We start from the raw sequence: 18153 nt of genomic DNA on the forward strand, positions 1-18153 counted from the left end.
GCATCGGAGGCTAATTATTTTCTGATTGATTATATTTTCCGAGATGCACCTGACTTTTGGCTAAATTACCTCAACTGTTTTTTCGACAATAATCCTTTCCAAAATCCATGTAACCCCATACAGACCCGCCTCTAATGTACTTGCATGGCCAACTTCGGGCACAATTTCTTGCTGATGGTTGATGGGATAAGTCGAATGACCATCACACATTTAGGAAGGTACACAAAAATGTTTGAAGACCATCCCGTATTGGTATATGGAGATTTTGGTACTTTTGTGAGAAACACTGAACTCTGGTGGTATTGTTGGAAGGGTCCTTGGGGAATTAAAAAACTTGATCGCTATACTGTTCGCCCTGCGTTCAGGCTTATGGTAAGTTTGACAAAACAAACTGGGAGTTACCCATAATTTAGTCTCTGATGATGAATTGTAAAACCCGCTTCTGGAGTGGAATGCTCCTTTAATTAGGGAAGTTGTTTTGGGATACTTTTGAGTGCAAACAATGACAGGTAACTCTGTAAGAGCGTTAAGTTGAGAGATGACCCCTTATTGTCAACACCTTAAAAGTATTTTATTGCACCTAATTATGCAGATAGAGCTAATTTAGCAGAATTATATCCACCTGTCCATTACTAGTACCTACAAGCAAAGAATGTAAGATCCATTCACTGATCAGCTAAATTCACAATTCTAAAACAACAAAAAACACCTGCAGTGCCAACGAAAGTTTTTGAGGGCCTAGAGGCCCGAGACTCAGTTGTCATAAGAAACAGATTTCAAGTCCGCTCTTGGCTAGCTTCAGACAGGTGATAAGTAAGTTTCCCCTTGCAACTCCCACGCGAACTGCATTTTTATAGATGTCTAGTGTTCAGTGTTTATATACTCAGGACAGAGGGGTTGAAAAGGGACCTTATTAACCTCCTTTGCTCAGGATAAGGGATGGTTTACAAGGCTACATTCCTAGGTGTTCCTAGGTTTTTCTACCGGGTCACCTGACGCATGTGGTTGAGCACGTAGCTGTCATTTCAACTCCGTTATACTTGCTCTAGAGATTCCGTGTCAATGCACACATCACACACACACAAACTTGAAGAAAAACATTCACGGTATTCATCCGATATCAAAGAAAAACAGTTTTCTATATTGAAAGGCACAGCCTATGACCTTCACCACTATCTATCCCATATTACTAAAGCAAGAAGGCTTTTTGTTTTATGACCTTTATAAAAAGTTTATTAAATCATAGTTTCAACTCTTGTTGTTTGCCTGTTGATGGGAAGGTTTATGTCTTTTGACGTATAATATTCTCTAATGTTACGACGTTTCTATGGGAAATGGCAGTCAAAGATAAATCTGTATGCCCTGTGTATTTTTATTCCCCGCTTCAACGAGTTCAATTCTCCTGTTGGCAAAAAAAAACATCACGAAGCGCAACACAAAACACGTGCGTCATCAGTCACGTGACCACATATCCCAATCGGAAGGGAAGGACACGGCAGCCATTGTGGTTGTCAGTGTCGTCGGGAAGAACTCACGGCAGCAAATCTGGACAGTTTCTAGCCAAAATAAGGACACTTTTGTGACATTTTAACCATCTCTGAGAGACTTAGATCTTTTCTGGACGCACGGAACTATCTTACAGCCGGTGTGAAGATGGTGGTAGGCGAGGAAAGGACGTTTGTGTACGGGTTGTGTTTGCTGTTGTGTGTGATGTTATGGTTCGGCTCGGCGCAGTGTATGGTCGGGGAGGACGCGGCTACAGAGTACACCAAGGCCTTTGTCAACGTCACCTACATAGACCCCTCCACGAACAAACTCCACTCGGAGAAGGAGGAGGTCGGCGTGTACGGTAAAAACAGTCCCACTATCGAGGCCCGTGGCATCGTGGTGAACGTCGGGAACGCCTGCCGGCCACTGAGCCACATCACACCGCCCAAGAAGCAGTGGATCGCCCTGGTGGTCCGCGGGATCTGCGACTTCAGAATCAAGATCAACCACGCCAAGAGCCTGAACGCCTCCGCTGTGGTGGTCTACAACCACGAGACGTCTCCGCCTGAAACTATGGCGCATGAAGGTGAGATGGAAAAACACAATATGGTCTGGAACAAATAAATTATGTAAGGGAGCCATGTTTGTTTGTTGTGACGGAGGGGAGAGGGGAGGGTGGGGTTTTGTAGTCAACAGGATGTCTTGTAGACAATAGAACAATCAAAATTCGCAATTATAAACAGGAAATCCCAAGACCCCATTCAGCAGCCCCCTCCCCAACCTTTGCTTTGGGCGTATGTCGTCAAATTATTTTAAAAAGAAAACACATTCTAAGATTCTTGTTGTCCTCCACTTTCCCATGACATCCGAGGTGCCCAGCAAATAATGTCAACAGGGCAGGTAACAAACTACTACTCTCTAAGCAGAGCTAAGATCTGGGGTATTTTCTTGCGATATTTTATGTTTTTCTACTTTTCCGTTTTTAGTTGGGTCTCCTACCTGTTACCCAACTAAAAATGGAAAAGTAGGAAAACGTATAAAATACAGCGAAACTACGTCGAAAATACCCCGGATCTTACCTCTCCTTGGAGAGTAACAGTAAGAAACCACAGGGTTGCCACATATGAGAAATCAGCCCTAGATATGCATGGTTGTACACTTGTTGTCTCCCAATTAACTTATTAAGATATGAAACAAAATTTCTGGAAATGTTATTATATTTAAAGCCGTGCATGGGCTGCAAACACCTGGGTCAATTGACCAATAACTTGAATAAGCAGTAAGATTATTAGATGAAAAAAATGACAATTTTTGGTATAAATGCAAGAAACTGGATTCCATCTACATGTATGATGTACCATGTCTAGTGTCAAAACATATGGTGAGCGCTGAGGTGTCAGATAGATCCCTGATCAAATAAACCTACCATTTTCTAACAGTTGTTCCTACCCAATCTCTGTTGGCTGTCCTGTTATTACAGAAATGTTAGATATGAACAGTTTTTGTTTTCACTTGCTATGAAATATGTTTATTGGATGTGTATTGCACATAATGCTCATACCTGCACCTGCACCGAGGGAGTGGTCAAATACACTGAAAATTTCCATTATATGGTGTCACAAGGGATCATCATGATTCATGAGTCTCTGTTTCTGCCCATAAATTGGCAGATAACATTTCATTTTTATTTATTCATACAGGGAAAATATACTCTCCAAGCAGAGGTTGGTGGGGAAGATTGTGAACGTTTTATCATACGGGGCATATCATAAAACGGTCACAATCTTCGCCACCAACATCTGCTTTGAGAGTAGCAAAATACACTCAGGCAAGCCTGTTTTTCAGGTACCCCTGGTTTCACAAATAAAAACACAAACTACAACTAATTACACAATTGTCAATTCTGCCATGTTGTGTCAAGATCCTCAACAACCGAAGAAAGAAATAATGAAGTGGAAAGGGATCTAGAATTGAACCCGACTTGATGAATTAATACAGTAAGAGGATTATTAGCACTAGATTATCAGATCACTCAGAAAAGTCAGATGGTTCATCTAGTAAGTCTTACTTGAGGTAGTAATCCAAAATAGCAGAGCAGGTTCAGCTAGAAAACTGTGAGTACGGTAATCCTATCTGTGCTCCAGATCACATGAACAAAAGCCAGCTATGCTTTACTACACATATATCCTTTAGCTAGCTGTAGTCTATATGGAGAACCATTGCATTTAGCTGTGGCGGGACTGGGCAGACACTTGAGGTACAAGAGGACCTCTCTATTGGCCACATGTCATGTGCCTGTTGATGATGGATGGTGTTATTCAAGCTGGGAGGTCATTCATAATCATAATTGTTACATGATTTTTCCTTTTGATATCCAAGGTCCAAAATGGCCTGTCTACAATATATGTAATCTAGATTTGATGAAATGTTTGGTGTTCTGTATGAATTTGCTTGCAATTAGCAAGACAGGAAAGTCAACCTCTGAACCTGTCCATGAAAGGAGGCCAAGGTAGCAAGGAAAAAAAAAAGTTTGAAATCTTACCAGGTCCGGTAGTAGTGTGACCTTGAGACCAGACTGTATCCAAGTCTAGGTCCTTGGCTTCTGGGCCAACATGCCCCCCAGGAAACATTCCCTTCCCCTGTGACAGGTTAGTGTGTCCTATGTTCTCTGTCAAGGACACGGTAATACTAATAGTCTACTATTACCATGTTAAGATGACCTTCTAAAGGTCAGTATATGTATATCACACCCACCTGAAAGTTCAAGTTGGGTGGACCAGAAATGTTTTTAAAGAAAAAGGGTAGAGGGAGCCCCAAGCTGCCAAGCAGTTGGACATGTAGGGAGTACAAGGCTTGGACTGAGATTTTTGCCCTCGCATTCTTGAAGATAGCATAACCTATTCTCCCCATGTCCCTAACAATAACTGTCACACATGTTTGAAAGTCAGTGCAATAGATGGTTGTACAGACCAAATAGGTTATGATATGCTATCCCATGATAAATGTACTGAGTGAAGTTTTAAACATGTTTTCTCCAGGTTGTATTTTGTATCAAATGTTAATGTCAGTCTGAGATCTCTTTTTGTACCTTACACTCTTCTGTTAGTGTTACAAAGTGCTGTAAATGGAATGTATTTTCTGATAGTGGCTCTAAATTTAGTAAAAGTGCTGAAGATAGTGCGTAGGGTAAGACTCTAAGAGGAGAAACGTCACAGTGCAGTGAGATAGGTTATTCATGTCACACGTATAGATCTCTTTAGGTGCTGAAGTGTTACAAGTGTGAATCAAGTATTTCAGGTAATGTATCTCATACTTCTCTCAATTAGGTTGTGACGCACATATATTATGATAGCTTGGTATGAGAGATAAAAAATCCAGGTTGCGTTTTCTGCCTTGACAACTTTGACTAACATAGTAACTGAAACGGTGAAAGCAGAATTGCTGGACTAATAATGATGTACTCTTTATGTAGATCTATGGTGGGGATGAAATTAAAAACATAATATTAGCAGCTTAGACAGTGTCAGATGAAATATTCTCTTCAGACTTCCCATAACTGTAATAGCTGGTAAGACTTAAGCCTTTCCTAGACCTAAAGATATCTGTCTGTTGCCTTTCTCTGTTCATAAACAACTGGTCTTTTGCCATATTTGGAAATAATCTTATTAGAGACTTATTATCTGACTCTCAAAGGAATCCCATTCTGTATTTTCTCTTACAGCCTAGTATGGGGATTGCAATTTGACCTGTAGATTTGAATGATTGCTAGTTAGTTTGACCTAGGGGTGCTATTTATGATAGCAAACATATGTCTGTAGGAAGATGTTCAGAATACACAGTGCGCATTTGATGATTTATTAAATAATAATAATAAGTTTATTGCAAATTCATGCCCTTAGGCTAATGGCATGTTAACAACAATGTCAAAGTACAAACAGAAACAGCCCCTCATAAAATATATATGATATAATGTACATATATATCTGTCATGACTCATTAGATTGTTTGGCGTAGATGTACTGGGAGATTTTACTCGTTAGGAGTGATATTCTGTGTGCATTGAACCGTAACTAAGTCATAACATGGGCAGTTTAGAAATCAATAGACAGATATCAGCATAGTATTGATTAGGTTTTGCAACCAGTCATCTGCATAGTGCTTGTGTTGTCTTTTTTAAAAAGTTCTGCTGAGGAAAAAGTAAAAAAGAAATGTGACCAGTGAAATTTACAGAACTGTTGTTGTACAATGTGAAATGTACTGTTGACTGTGTTGTGTACAGTGCCATTTGAATATTGATGTAATAATGATTTGGTGCCCTGGGGAATTACATCACGTCTGGAAATGTGACTGTTCACCAAATGTGGTCCAGACAGATTGGTTTGAGAAGCGCTTTTTCAGGGAATGTAGCAGGACCGCGATCTCATGTTTCAGCAGTAAAGTGAACAATGGATTTTTCAGCGATGACAAAAGTCGGCGTTGAATAAGTGCAGAAAATAGTATTGACAATGGGACATGGTTTTCTAAGTACAAGTAACCCAACACCAAGTGGTGCTCTTAGCATCAAGTGCAGCTTGCAGTTATGGTTTTGGCAGACACTATTTCATATGTTATGGGTGATGTAACTTAAGAAAGGACGATCGTTACAGGTGGAAAGACTAAGAGTAGAGTTTAGGTCAGGTAGGAGGTTCCTCCAGAAAGAAGTTTGTCTTTTCCTACATCGTCTTTGAATTCCAAGTCCAGTTTTTCATTCCCCCATTACACAATCCCTGCATAGCGCATCCAGAAAAAGTGATCTCCATTGTCAGTAGGGGCTCAAACTGCAGTTCCATGTATGTAAATTACAGTATATTTGCATAACCTTGGGTAAGCTTCCTCTTGTTTACAAAGAAAAGTCCTTGGATCACAAGCCTCCTTCTTGTGGCCAATAGGAGGGCTGTCACAGATTGTTTGGGGTATCAGATTCTTGCCTAGGAATGTAGTGGAAATGCCAGATCTTCAAAGGTCACCATATTGTATACCTGAAGTGTGTGTCACTGTTCTGTACTGTACTGTACACATGTTACTGTACAATACTTCACACATGTCCTGAGGCCATGGGAACTATGGCATGAGATTAGTGATATTAGTTCCAGTCTAAGCTATGCAGACTACTCTGTTTGGAGGTCCAATCTTCTTGAGAATAACATCTGAAAAACAGGAAGCGTTGTTGTGATTCTTCCGTCAAAAAGCATGGCATAATGTAGCCTTAGTGTCATCCTGTTTAGTTCCAGGCTCTACCTTCACCAGGCTAGGCAATAGGCATAATACCCTAAATGGCTCTATGGGTCATTCTGAAGCACACAGGTCTCACACGTTGCACAAACATGACAACAGTACAAACATTACGCCAACACAAACTAGGCTAGACATCAACTAAACTTTTAAGTTGCGATTTGCATACATGTATGTAGGTTATATTTGTTGTGTCCTTTGTGACAAGTTCTGATATGGCATGACTTCTCCTTTGCTTGGTATGGACTTTGCCCTGATTATACATATAATTTACTCTTCATAGGTAATGTCAGACTACACCATTTTTAAGGGCAGTTTCAATTTGGTTTGCCTGCAGCTGGTTACTGATCTGGAACACAAACACTGAAATAGGACAGCCAACCACACATGTGAAATTGAGTCAGTTAGGAAATATAGACTCAAAGAGGCACAATAGATTAAAATGTGAAAGTTTAGCAGCTGAGTCTGACCATTGATTATCTCTACATCACAAATGCATTGACTTGGCATGGTGCAGCACGGTGCAACACAACATTTTGGGGATTACTTACATGTACTTACTTATCCTCTTTGTCCCTAGGTATAACAGGCATCCTCAATTGAGGTGACCCGGGGATTGGCAATATCTTATAGATGCAGATGCAAGTAGAAAATGATATTGATATGATAACAACACTTGTCAGTTTTGATTTGGAAAATTTGGGGATGTCTAAAATCTAATTGATGTAAGCCACTGTGTTGCTAGGTATTGAATGATTTTAAAAAAAAGGTGTTCAAAATTTTCTCAATACATTTTGTGTCATGATGTCTTCATAACTAGAATTATACTTAAGATGTTAAAGTTTGCATAGTTACTATAAACTGAAACAGATTGTCGATTCCCAACTTGTGATTTCAAATTCAACTTAACCACTGTTTGATGTATGCGGATTATAACAACTTGTGGCCTGTTGTCTGTTCCAGGTACGGGCAACATCGTGGCCATCATGATCTCCCGTGCCAAGGGGCTGGAGATCGTCACCCTGCTGGACAACGGCACCCAGGTCATGATGCACATCACCATGGGAACACACACCCGCTACAAGGTCATCGACAAAACCTCCGTCCTCTTTGTCTCCATCTCCTTCATCGTGCTGATGATCATCTCGCTGGCCTGGCTCGTCTTCTACTACATCCAGCGGTTCCGCTACGCTCACGCCCGCGATCGCTCCCAGGTAAGCCGACGAGAGGAAAGCAGCGCCGTGATTATCACTGGAGATTAAATCTAGAGGTCAAACGTATCGTCCGCTGCCTACGTAGTTACTGCAAATTAAAAGCGTCTGAAGTATTCAAATCATGTATTCTCCCTAATTGTCATCTCCCCTTGAGATAGGAATAAGCACATGCAAATTGCTCCAGCTCCTCTTGTGCACAGGTGGTTTGTATAGTGGGGGTTTACATGTAGGAGTCCTTGAGCAGTAAAGCTATTATCAATGTCAGACATATTTTCAAGAGCACTCAACTTATATTGTTGGGAGTCTTAGATGCTTGTCTAACATTATTTTTTGGAGATAGAATATGGAGCTATATAGATATATGTATATAGACTCTATTTCTGGCATCACAAAACATTCTGTCTCCCAAAAAATTCTACGCTCAAAAGCAGATGTATATTCTGACAGTGACAATGTAAAAGTGCTATGACCATATTGGGGCTACAAAACTGATTTTGAAAAATCTAGCAGAATATATTTCAGCTCTCTGTCTTGTCTAGCCTGATGCCAGACAATTCCAAAGGAAATTCCAACAGATCAATATACCTGCTTCACAGTTCAATTGCTGTGTCTCTCGTTGTTATTCCGTGGGAAATGGAAGGATTTGGTGTATAATGTGTGCGTGGCTTTAACAGCCTTCGGACAAAACCTTCATTGTGCCTCAGAGTCATACAGGTGCTGTCACATTTAGAAAATCCTGCTGAATATGATTGGCCGCTAGGTCATACAGCGCAAAACTACCGGACCAGATCATTTGAATATTTAGAGCTGGTATTGAAGGCGACTGGCGAGTAATTGCAAAGGGTCAGAGGTTAATGGAAATAAGTGCATGTCTCAGTGTCAAGTCTGGAAACTCTTGTCATTTCTGCATAATGCCTGGGGATTACCCAGTTTACCCAGAATATGATTGAAAGATGTTTCCCTAAAGTGATTAAATGGAAAGGAAGGTCTGATGGAAGTGATTTGAGTTGAAAATTAACCTATGTTCCGCCAGGATTTCACAGAGGCTGTCATAGCGGAGGGAAAATCAACGCTGCCAGGCCAAAAATAGCAAATTATGAGCAAAAATACTGGGGAAACAAGGGCAGAAAGACCTTAACTTCCAATTTTAGAGGGATCCCTGGTTAGCAGAGCTCCCATTTTTCAAAGAAAATAAATAAACATAGCGTCTAAAATAAAAAGGTACCAGGATTTTGAGGTGAAAAAAATAAACGTACCAATACAGTTATTTGAGAGGTGAGAGTAGTTTGTTTTCAAAATATTGAAAGCCCAAATTTCACAGTTTTTTTCTTTAATTTGTAACCTGTGTCCTTGGCTGTATTTTAGTATGTTTGAAGGGAAGACAGAGATAATTGTTTGGAATACACCAATCAGAATTATTTTAATCTAGATCTGCTGTGTGCAGCTAGACACAAATTGGTAACCCTCCAAATTTAAAGCACAATCAAACCACCAGTCATGGCTAGCATGTTGTCAGAGTAGGCATTGACTTCAAAAGTATAGTTCATCAAGTTCTCCCAAAGGAAATCAACTAATCGCTATGCCAACAGTGGAAGTATTGGACAGGACCTCACACTGTATGAAGTGCCCATATAGGAATTACCAGTCTCCCATTGCACAACATAATGCTTACTTCACCCTTTGAATACCTTATGGTATATTGGTATGGTGGTATTGAGTTTTTTTTTTAAAGACGAATGCCTTCAGTTTTTTATTGATTACCGTCTGTGTTTTTCAGCGGCGTTTTGCAACGGTGGCCAAGAAGGCCATCACGAAAATCCCGGTCAAGACAATACGGAAAGGGGACAAGGTGAGACTATTCGTTTGAGGATTTTGTCAATTGTGTAAAAACAGTCGTACATCAGATTAAAAACAACAGCTTTCTTTTGTGAACATTTTCTAAGGTTGTTATGTCGTTTGTGTTAGATTGTGAAAGTGAAAGACGAGGAAATCAGAAATTTCACACGCTAAACTTATTTTGTATCTGTCTGATGTTTCTATGGAATACATGAATTTTACCATTAAAAGCAATCATGGAAAACAGAAAGGTAGCTCAAAAGAAAATTACTTTGATATGCTCTTGCTTTCATGTTATACCAAAGACTAATGACAGATTTTGAGTTCAAAGAAACACAATTATGTTGAAACACATGTACATGCGTACATGTACACGTGGTGGTCTCAGTTCTTTATTTAGCTGATTGGTCTACATTTTGAAGGCCATTCTAGGAAAAAAAGGAGGGCAGGCTGGCTGAAAATAAAATGCTTTTGTGGGGTGATTCTCAAACTCCTGCAGTTTGCACTGTTTGTTGCTTTTCGTGGAAGAACCTTGAACAGACAGTTAAGTAGGACACTGAGAGACACGTGAGTGAGGCCAGGTGTGGACTTTGGTGGACTGAAGTGTTTACTCGATTACCACATGTACAAATGTAGGGCATGTATGTGGGTGTCAAGGACATACAGGAAAGGGAATGACCACCAGTTTCACTTGTTGAAAGCACAGTGGTATGGAGAATGCCCAGAAGAACACGTCAGGAGAATCACACAAAGCATTTCCATATGAGCGCTAAACAACTTCTAATCAAACATTTTGACTCTGATGGAAACAAAAATTAAGAGAAAAGTCTGATGGTGTTTCCTCTTCTCCCTATCAAACACATTCACAGACTGTGTTTTTATTTCAAGTAAGAAATTCTAGTTGTAATTGTATGCTCCTGTTTCCTTGAAAAACCCTGTACACATTTGAGAGATGATCAAAATAGGCCAGATGTATTGGTTTTATCACCAGGTAGTAGTAGTAGCAGTATTATCCGGTATTAGATTATACTGCTGCGGGGTTCACTGACGCAGGGGTTGGCAGAAAAGGTCCTGACCATCAAAGCACTCTCCCAGTTGCTCCAAGTGATACTAATATATCCAATTAAGGTCAATACTCTACAGGATTCATGTTTTTGCCATGTTACTTCAAGGTTTGACTGATGGTACTTCAAATGGGCAAGAAATTTTACCCAATCAAATTCTGACAACAGGACCTGTGTGGCAGTCACGTTCTTCCTAGACTAAACACATGTTGCTGATATAGACAGTAACAATCACATGTACTCGAGTGGTAGAGGGGAAAGAAAAATATGTTTCAATGTGCTCTTTATTTTCTAAATCAGAGAGTTCCTCCAGATTTTGAAGAGTGAAATCACAAAAATAGAAATTCAGTGTAGCCAAAGATATAATGCAAAAGAGCAAGATTTAACCTTGTGCCTGCTGAAGTAGCTTTTGGGCACCAAGCTTATATTGTCAATGACATTAAGGGATGTATGGTTTCAACTCAGAGGCAACACTCGATTTCGAATAAAGTTATCTTGTATCTTGTAAGGGGAAGGTTAAGCAAGCATAACAAAATAAAACACAGATTATACTTATAGCAACATTCTGCATGTACAATTTCATTTTGATGTCAGACCAATTTTCCTTGGATAATCACATTTATCAATCAGATACACCTGAAAAGATGTAATTCTGCCAAAACAGAATGACTGAGATAATTTGCATCAGAAAATACGGTTCCATGTATATGTGAAAGAGATCCAGAAAAAAAGACTGAGGACGAAAACGAAATCTGCAGTGTCAGATATCTGAACATAACAAAATTATTCAAGCACAAGAATAAGATTTGCGCCTTTGATGTGATTAGCGAGCATTTCAAAGCTGTTTCTTCCTTTGAAGATTTGAAATGACGCAGATAAAAGTCCTTTCATTGTTTTGCTATGTCTTATGTTCACTGTTTGATATATTTTATTCAATGTGATTGTATCATGTTAATCACATTACTCAAATGAAATATTCTTGGTAGATAGGGTTGCGTCAATTTTTATGGTAAAAAAATGATGTTAGAGATTCTTCTGATATAAAGTGATTATTGCACAGGAGGTGGAATGGGAGCATGACAGCTGTGCGGTGTGCATCGATAACTACAAGCCGTCGGATGTGGTACGGGTCCTGCCATGCAAGTGAGTGGGCGTGTTACCACTGTACGCACACACAAACAGTTCGGCCTAGGGAAAAAAATGTTATGTTTCCTATTATGGTCCTGAAAAAATTAGGTTTTTAGGTAGGGATTCCCTTTGTTTTTCAGATTTCAGTCAAAGTGATTCAACAAATACACTTAATATGCTAGTAACACTGAAATGCATCAGTACATTGATACTTTCAACACCATACTATATTTTTCTCTGTTCTTTCAGAACAAACTTGTAAGACATGTTGGAAACTAGTTCTACAACGTTTTCATCACTAATATTGGAAATTTTATGTTCCTTGCTAGCGGCTGACCCCCCTAAAAAGGCTAGGGTCGTTTTTTTTGCTAGGATCGATTGGGTAACCGGAAACACAACATTTTTTCCCTAGGCCTTACCAGGATGTTTTGCACCCAGCAGGATAATAGTTGAATGCACCCTACTGTCAATTAATTCTTTGTAATAGGCACTGGTTACTGGAAGTTAATCTAGTCAAAATCAGTATCTATGTTTTATATGAATGACAAAAATAAAGACCAGGTCCATATAAGTTTACTGACTTTCTGAATTCCCACTATCTCTCCACGTTTGATGAGTGTGAAAACTATTGTTCTCTAGATGAAATGACCAGTTAGAATTGTTTATTGTGGTGAAAGTTGAATTTGAAATATTGAATTTTATTGCAAATAAAGTCCATAGTTTGTAATTGCTGTTCAATGAATAGCCATGTACATTTGCCCTATAATTTGTGCCTTTTATCACTTCTTACAATGGATACGCCAAAAATACTGACAAAAGACAGCGAATGCTGTCTGAAGCGTCTGACCGCTTCAAAATTTTATCTTGTTGCCTGGATGTCTAACCTTCATCACCTTACAATGGATAGTTAGAGATATATTTTGTGCATATTTTCCAGGCATATATTCCACAAGCTGTGTGTGGACCCCTGGCTGATCGAGCACAGAACCTGCCCGATGTGTAAGCTGAACATCCTCAAGGCTCTGGGCTATCTGGTAGGCACACGTACATTTACATATACTAAGGCCTCACTGTCTCACAAATCAGACAACGTTCGAATCCTGATGTCCTAACAGCAGTACAGAAAACAATGGGGAAAATTGTAGCCTCCTTTGCATACCTTCTGGGCGGCGCTGGCATTTATTTTGGGGGGGAGCACTGATTCAACATATCGGGCCAGGTTCTTTTGCTGGAGAAATTGTATTGCCACCCTTCTACAGAAGGCCTGCATAAGAGGGTAGAAAATGGTAGGTCTGAAATGATGGTGCAATAGGGAGACCATATGGATAGTGAACACCTGATTTGATGCCCTAGTTCATTATGTGCCCTCGGGCCATTACTCAATGTCCTGGCAGTACCTACGGGTATACACACATGTACAGTAGTTGTATGTGCCCCAGAAATTTAATTTCATTGAACTTTTGTGTGCCTTGGGTATTGAGTGATATGCCTATTTATGACGTTTAGCATATTTTGCTCCTGAAAGTTGTCGATTTTCTGAAGAAGTCATACCCAGAACATTGATTGCACTCTGTCAGAAGAAGTTGTATCTGGAAGCTTTGGTATATTTTATGCCTGAAAGTTGTCCAATTTCAGAAGAAGGAATATTTATCTGAACGTTTCAGTGTATTTTATGCCTAAACGTTTTCCACTTTCAGAACAAGTTATATCTGGAAGGTTCTGTGTATTTAAATGTCCCTGAAAGTTGTCCATGTTCAGAAGAAATTACAGCTGAAATGTTCTCTGCATTTGATGCCTGAAACTTGCCTATTTGTCGTCGCAGGTTCCCAGCAGCACAGAGAGTCTAAACATCGACGTGGAGGCAACCACCACCAACGGCTCTTTCCTGGGTAACGACACCGAGGACGAGTCGGTGGACCAGGACTCGGCCTGGAACAACATCGTCACCGTGGCGCTGCCCCCTCCGGACCCAGTGGCCACGCAGGAGAGCCAGGGCGGCGACCAGAGCATGGAGACTGATGACGACCAGCCTTCCCCTGCTGTGGTCATGTCTGAAACAGGCACAGGTAAACAATCTGTCCAACAGTACATTCTACATCTACAGGTCTGAAAAAGGCACAGGTAAAAAACCTGTCCAACCGTACATTCTACATCTACAGGTCTGAAAAAGGCACAGGTAAAAAACCTGTCCAACCGTACATTCTACATCTACAGGTCTGAAAAGGCACAGGTAAAAAACCTGTCCAACTGTACATTCTACAGCTGCAGATTTGAAAAAGGCATTGGTGAAAAACTTGTACAACAGTACATTCTACAGCTACAGAGAGGCCTTACAGAATACATTCACACCAGGTGAAGCTAGGGGCAAGAAAATCTGTAGATAGGTAGTGTTCCAAAAGCCTGATTTCTCCATAATTTATGTCCAGACCACTGAACTAATGTCAGTCTTACAGAGTCATTATCCTTCCAGTCTTGGTGAAATCTAGAGATGTATACTCCCAGCCTTGAAAGTGATAAGCTTTACAATCTGCTCTTTTCCACCTGTAGAGATGACAGAGAGATTACCTACTGGGGACGTGGATCAGGAGAGTGGCTCCGAGGGCATCCAGCTCTCTCCGACTGACCAGCCCGCTGCAGACAGCAACGCTAACCCTGCAGTCACTGTGTGACCACAACAAGAGTTGTCACAATAGCAGGAGGAGTAGGGGTGCACATTCTACCCACATTCACCTTATCAAGTATATAAGAATGTGTAAGCTGTGTACGTGCTGTACTACTAAAACAGATGTCATTTTCATACATAGCTGTGTATGCAGTTAAAACAAAATTCCAGACCAACTCAACTAAACTTCCTAGCATGGACTAGTTCAGTTATAAGCAGATTGTACCCTAAGCCATCTAGACAAGAGCTATAGCTATAGGTACACATGTATCTACCGCCAAAAGAGACAACAAACAACAAGTGAAAATTTAAAAGTAAGGAAAGTTTTCCCTCAGTTAGTAGAGACAAGACAGGTATGCATTTTCTTCAACAGATTTTATCTAAAACGAAATTCCATGATAGTAATGCAAAAAGAAGTATCAACAGTGATGAAAAGTATATCTTTGAGAGGATCTTAAAATTCACAGCCATGGGGTTTATGAAGTACAAAATAGGACAAGAGGGTAAGTAATTAACAGTAACACAACTAATATTGAGGCACCAGCTTTTTTCTGTTTAAGATTAGGATGATGTCCATCACGTAACCCACTCATTAAATGAAAAGATTGAAATAAGAGATGTTTTGAAGATAATAGTGAAAGTAAATGTACTTGTTTCTTGTACTGTTACTTGTTTACAGGGTAATTTCAGTTGTGTAAAGTTTGGTTTTGGGAATGATTCAGGCAGCTTTGTTCTTTCCTGGTCATTTGGGAAAATAAGTGTGTGACAAAAAACACTTAAGTAATTTGAGTTCAGAAGCGATGGGCACTGAAGAGAAAAGTGCTTGGTACAGACTGTGTTAATGTTAGTGCCAAACATACGTCCCAAATAGCATCTCATCCGAGATTCTTTGTACCGAAGATTGTAGTTTGACCTAGATGTGTGTGTGTGATATAGTCTGGACAGTGTATTTCTCTCCCAAAAGATTATGTAATATGTAGACTATCACCTCATTTCCATATCAAATTTAGAATGAAACTATTTCATCTACACACAGAAAGGTCATACAGTGTATGGCACACTTCTCACAAGAGGACACAACTTACTAAGTAAATATATAGTATGTTAGGTTTCCTCTTTGACAGTAAGAACAATGAAGTCAAATTCACACCTTTACTTCTGGTTATGTTAAAAGTAATCATTAGTCCAAAGTACACTTGTCAAGTTTTGATTTAAGTAGGTTGAGCTGTACTTAAGTTAATGCGTGTTGAATTCTTTATGATGTGTAAATCTGATATCATTGAAGAACTGTGTAGCCAGAGAAAATGTGAATGTGAGGCACAAAGACAGAGCCATAATCGGCAGTAGACAATTGATGAATTTTGGAATTAATCTCAGTCCTGGCAGTTTTGATAAAAGCATGGGATGTTTACCTGTGTTAAGTGTGTAGAAACGAAGTTGTAGTTTGTTCATCTTCACAGTCAATGTAGAAAAAATAATGGAAAAATCACATGGAAAAGTGCACTGCCATGCACATCACAGCTTGGCCAGTTTGGTATTCTAGATTTGAAAATAGTAGCTTACAGGGTAAGGCAATGAATAAATCCTTAAGAGATAATTAAGCCAGACGTACTTTAATCTTATCTGAGAGGTCTGTACAGCAGAGAGCTACATTTATAGATTGTTTCTTTTGAGACACAGAAGGACATTGGAAGGTGGTTCAGGTTGTGTTGCCAACTGTTCAAATCAAGCTTCAGGAATTATTAGTGGGTCTCTATAACCTACCCTACTGACTGACTATACTGCTCTTTTGCTGTTTCATCTTAAAACATAAAGGATACTTCTCACCAATTGGCAATTTTTTTCCCTCAGTTTTCTACCCTTGTAAAGCAAATGGGAGGCAATTAATGACCTTTGCTTGTTTTGAACATGGTTGGCAGCATTATTTGAAAAGGATTTGTTAAAGCTATGAGTCGTAAACCCAGGTCCATAAGTAATTATTTTATATAGAGATTACATATATGAATGATAACTAGTGTTTACTATAGTTGAATATTTGTGGAATATTTTGAGAACTCAACCTTCCAATGACAGCAAGGCAGACAGGATTAGTCCATCACGCAAGAGGGAGGGGCAGGGCTGACTTGCCACATCAGATCTGTGATTGAATTTTAGGAGTTGGAGGAGTTTGCTGTGATGGACACCTGTCACCAGGCTTGAGGGATGTGATAGGCATGTGATTGACATGTGATTGAGTGTTAGGTTGGCTGTGCAGCACTGGTGGCTGCCCATGTCTGTGTAGATGTACTATGGTATGTTGAGCTTGGGAAATGTGGGAAAAGATAAGACCAAACCAGTTTGATTTACTGTCAATTTTGATGATGAAATTTCACATTGGAACCCTTGATATCAGTCATAGCCAAATTGGCATTAAGATCAATTTCTTTTCAACCTGAAAATGCAGGTGAAAAAAAAAAATCAGATTTGTAAGGTCTCATCTCAGTAACTGTGTGCCCTACCTGATCCTAAATATGTAGATATGTTGAATAGGGGAAGCTTGTGCATTATTTTGATATAATATATATGATCCTAGACCTGGTAGCCATACAGTGCTGGATGCTAAAGTGGTAACTGCTATATGCTGGGATAGAATGTAGACATTGCAATTATACAGTATATCTTACGTGACAGGAAATGGAAGATGGTTCAGACTGTATATTGAATATCTGGATTTATGCCGTGGTATAAATTCTAAGACAATTGTGAAATCAAGATCATTGTGAAAAGGTCCCTGGAATTTCTGGCAACTCAAACTGTTTGCCTCAGCAAGTGGTTCAGTGTTGTTTGATGTTCATGTACTCGTATCACAGCTACATCCTGTGTCAAATGATATAGTGCTGTACAATTGTATACATGTATGTTCAAGTCAGTTCAGATGTACATTTGATAAATTTTGTGCCGTGCTGCCCGTGCATCATCATTTGAAACAACCCCTCCCACCCTTACCATTGTGGCCACCCACATGTATCTCAAGAATGTGGTTGAAGATTCTATTGTACATGTAAATAATGTTCATGTAATGATGTAAGTCTTTGAACATGTAGAGCAAGTAGTCAACTTATTCCACCAGATGGTGTTGATGTCATAAAGTACTATCTCCAAGTGTCTGACAGAAAGTATAGGCATGTAAACAAAAGCACCTAATAGAATATATGTGACTGCTCAAAATTAGGAGCTTATTTTTGTGCACAAAGGCAATAAATAATCAGCACTGAAACATTCAGTTCTGTGTGTCATTTATTGTCATTATTTGATAACGTTAGATCTAATGTTACTGGTATTCATTTCCACTTTGTCCACAAATTGACTAACATGTTTTGGGAATTTAAATTCACAAACATAGAATTAAGGATCCTACATTGGTTGGAATGCAACAAGCAACTTGATTATTGTAGGTAAATTTGTAGAAAAGGCTAAAAGGGGTACAAAACTCTTTGATCATTCCGATCCT

The 18153-nt window shown here is 39.6% G+C and overlaps 1 protein-coding gene across 1 annotated transcript; it reads left to right on the plus strand.

The window, feature by feature from the left end:
- Nucleotides 1–1454: 1454 nt before the first annotated feature.
- On the plus strand, nt 1455–17919 carry LOC136437338 (RING finger protein 150-like). Its single transcript, XM_066431894.1, has 7 exons — nt 1455–2074; nt 7723–7973; nt 9751–9822; nt 11934–12016; nt 12939–13035; nt 13824–14067; nt 14549–17919. The coding sequence occupies exons 1-7, from the start codon at nt 1654–1656 to the stop codon at nt 14668–14670; spliced, it is 1290 nt and encodes a 429-aa protein (XP_066287991.1). The 5' UTR covers nt 1455–1653; the 3' UTR covers nt 14671–17919.
- Nucleotides 17920–18153: the final 234 nt, after the last annotated feature.

Source organism: Branchiostoma lanceolatum, chromosome 6 (genome assembly GCF_035083965.1).
Source record: "Branchiostoma lanceolatum isolate klBraLanc5 chromosome 6, klBraLanc5.hap2, whole genome shotgun sequence".
Taxonomy (NCBI): domain Eukaryota; kingdom Metazoa; phylum Chordata; class Leptocardii; order Amphioxiformes; family Branchiostomatidae; genus Branchiostoma; species Branchiostoma lanceolatum.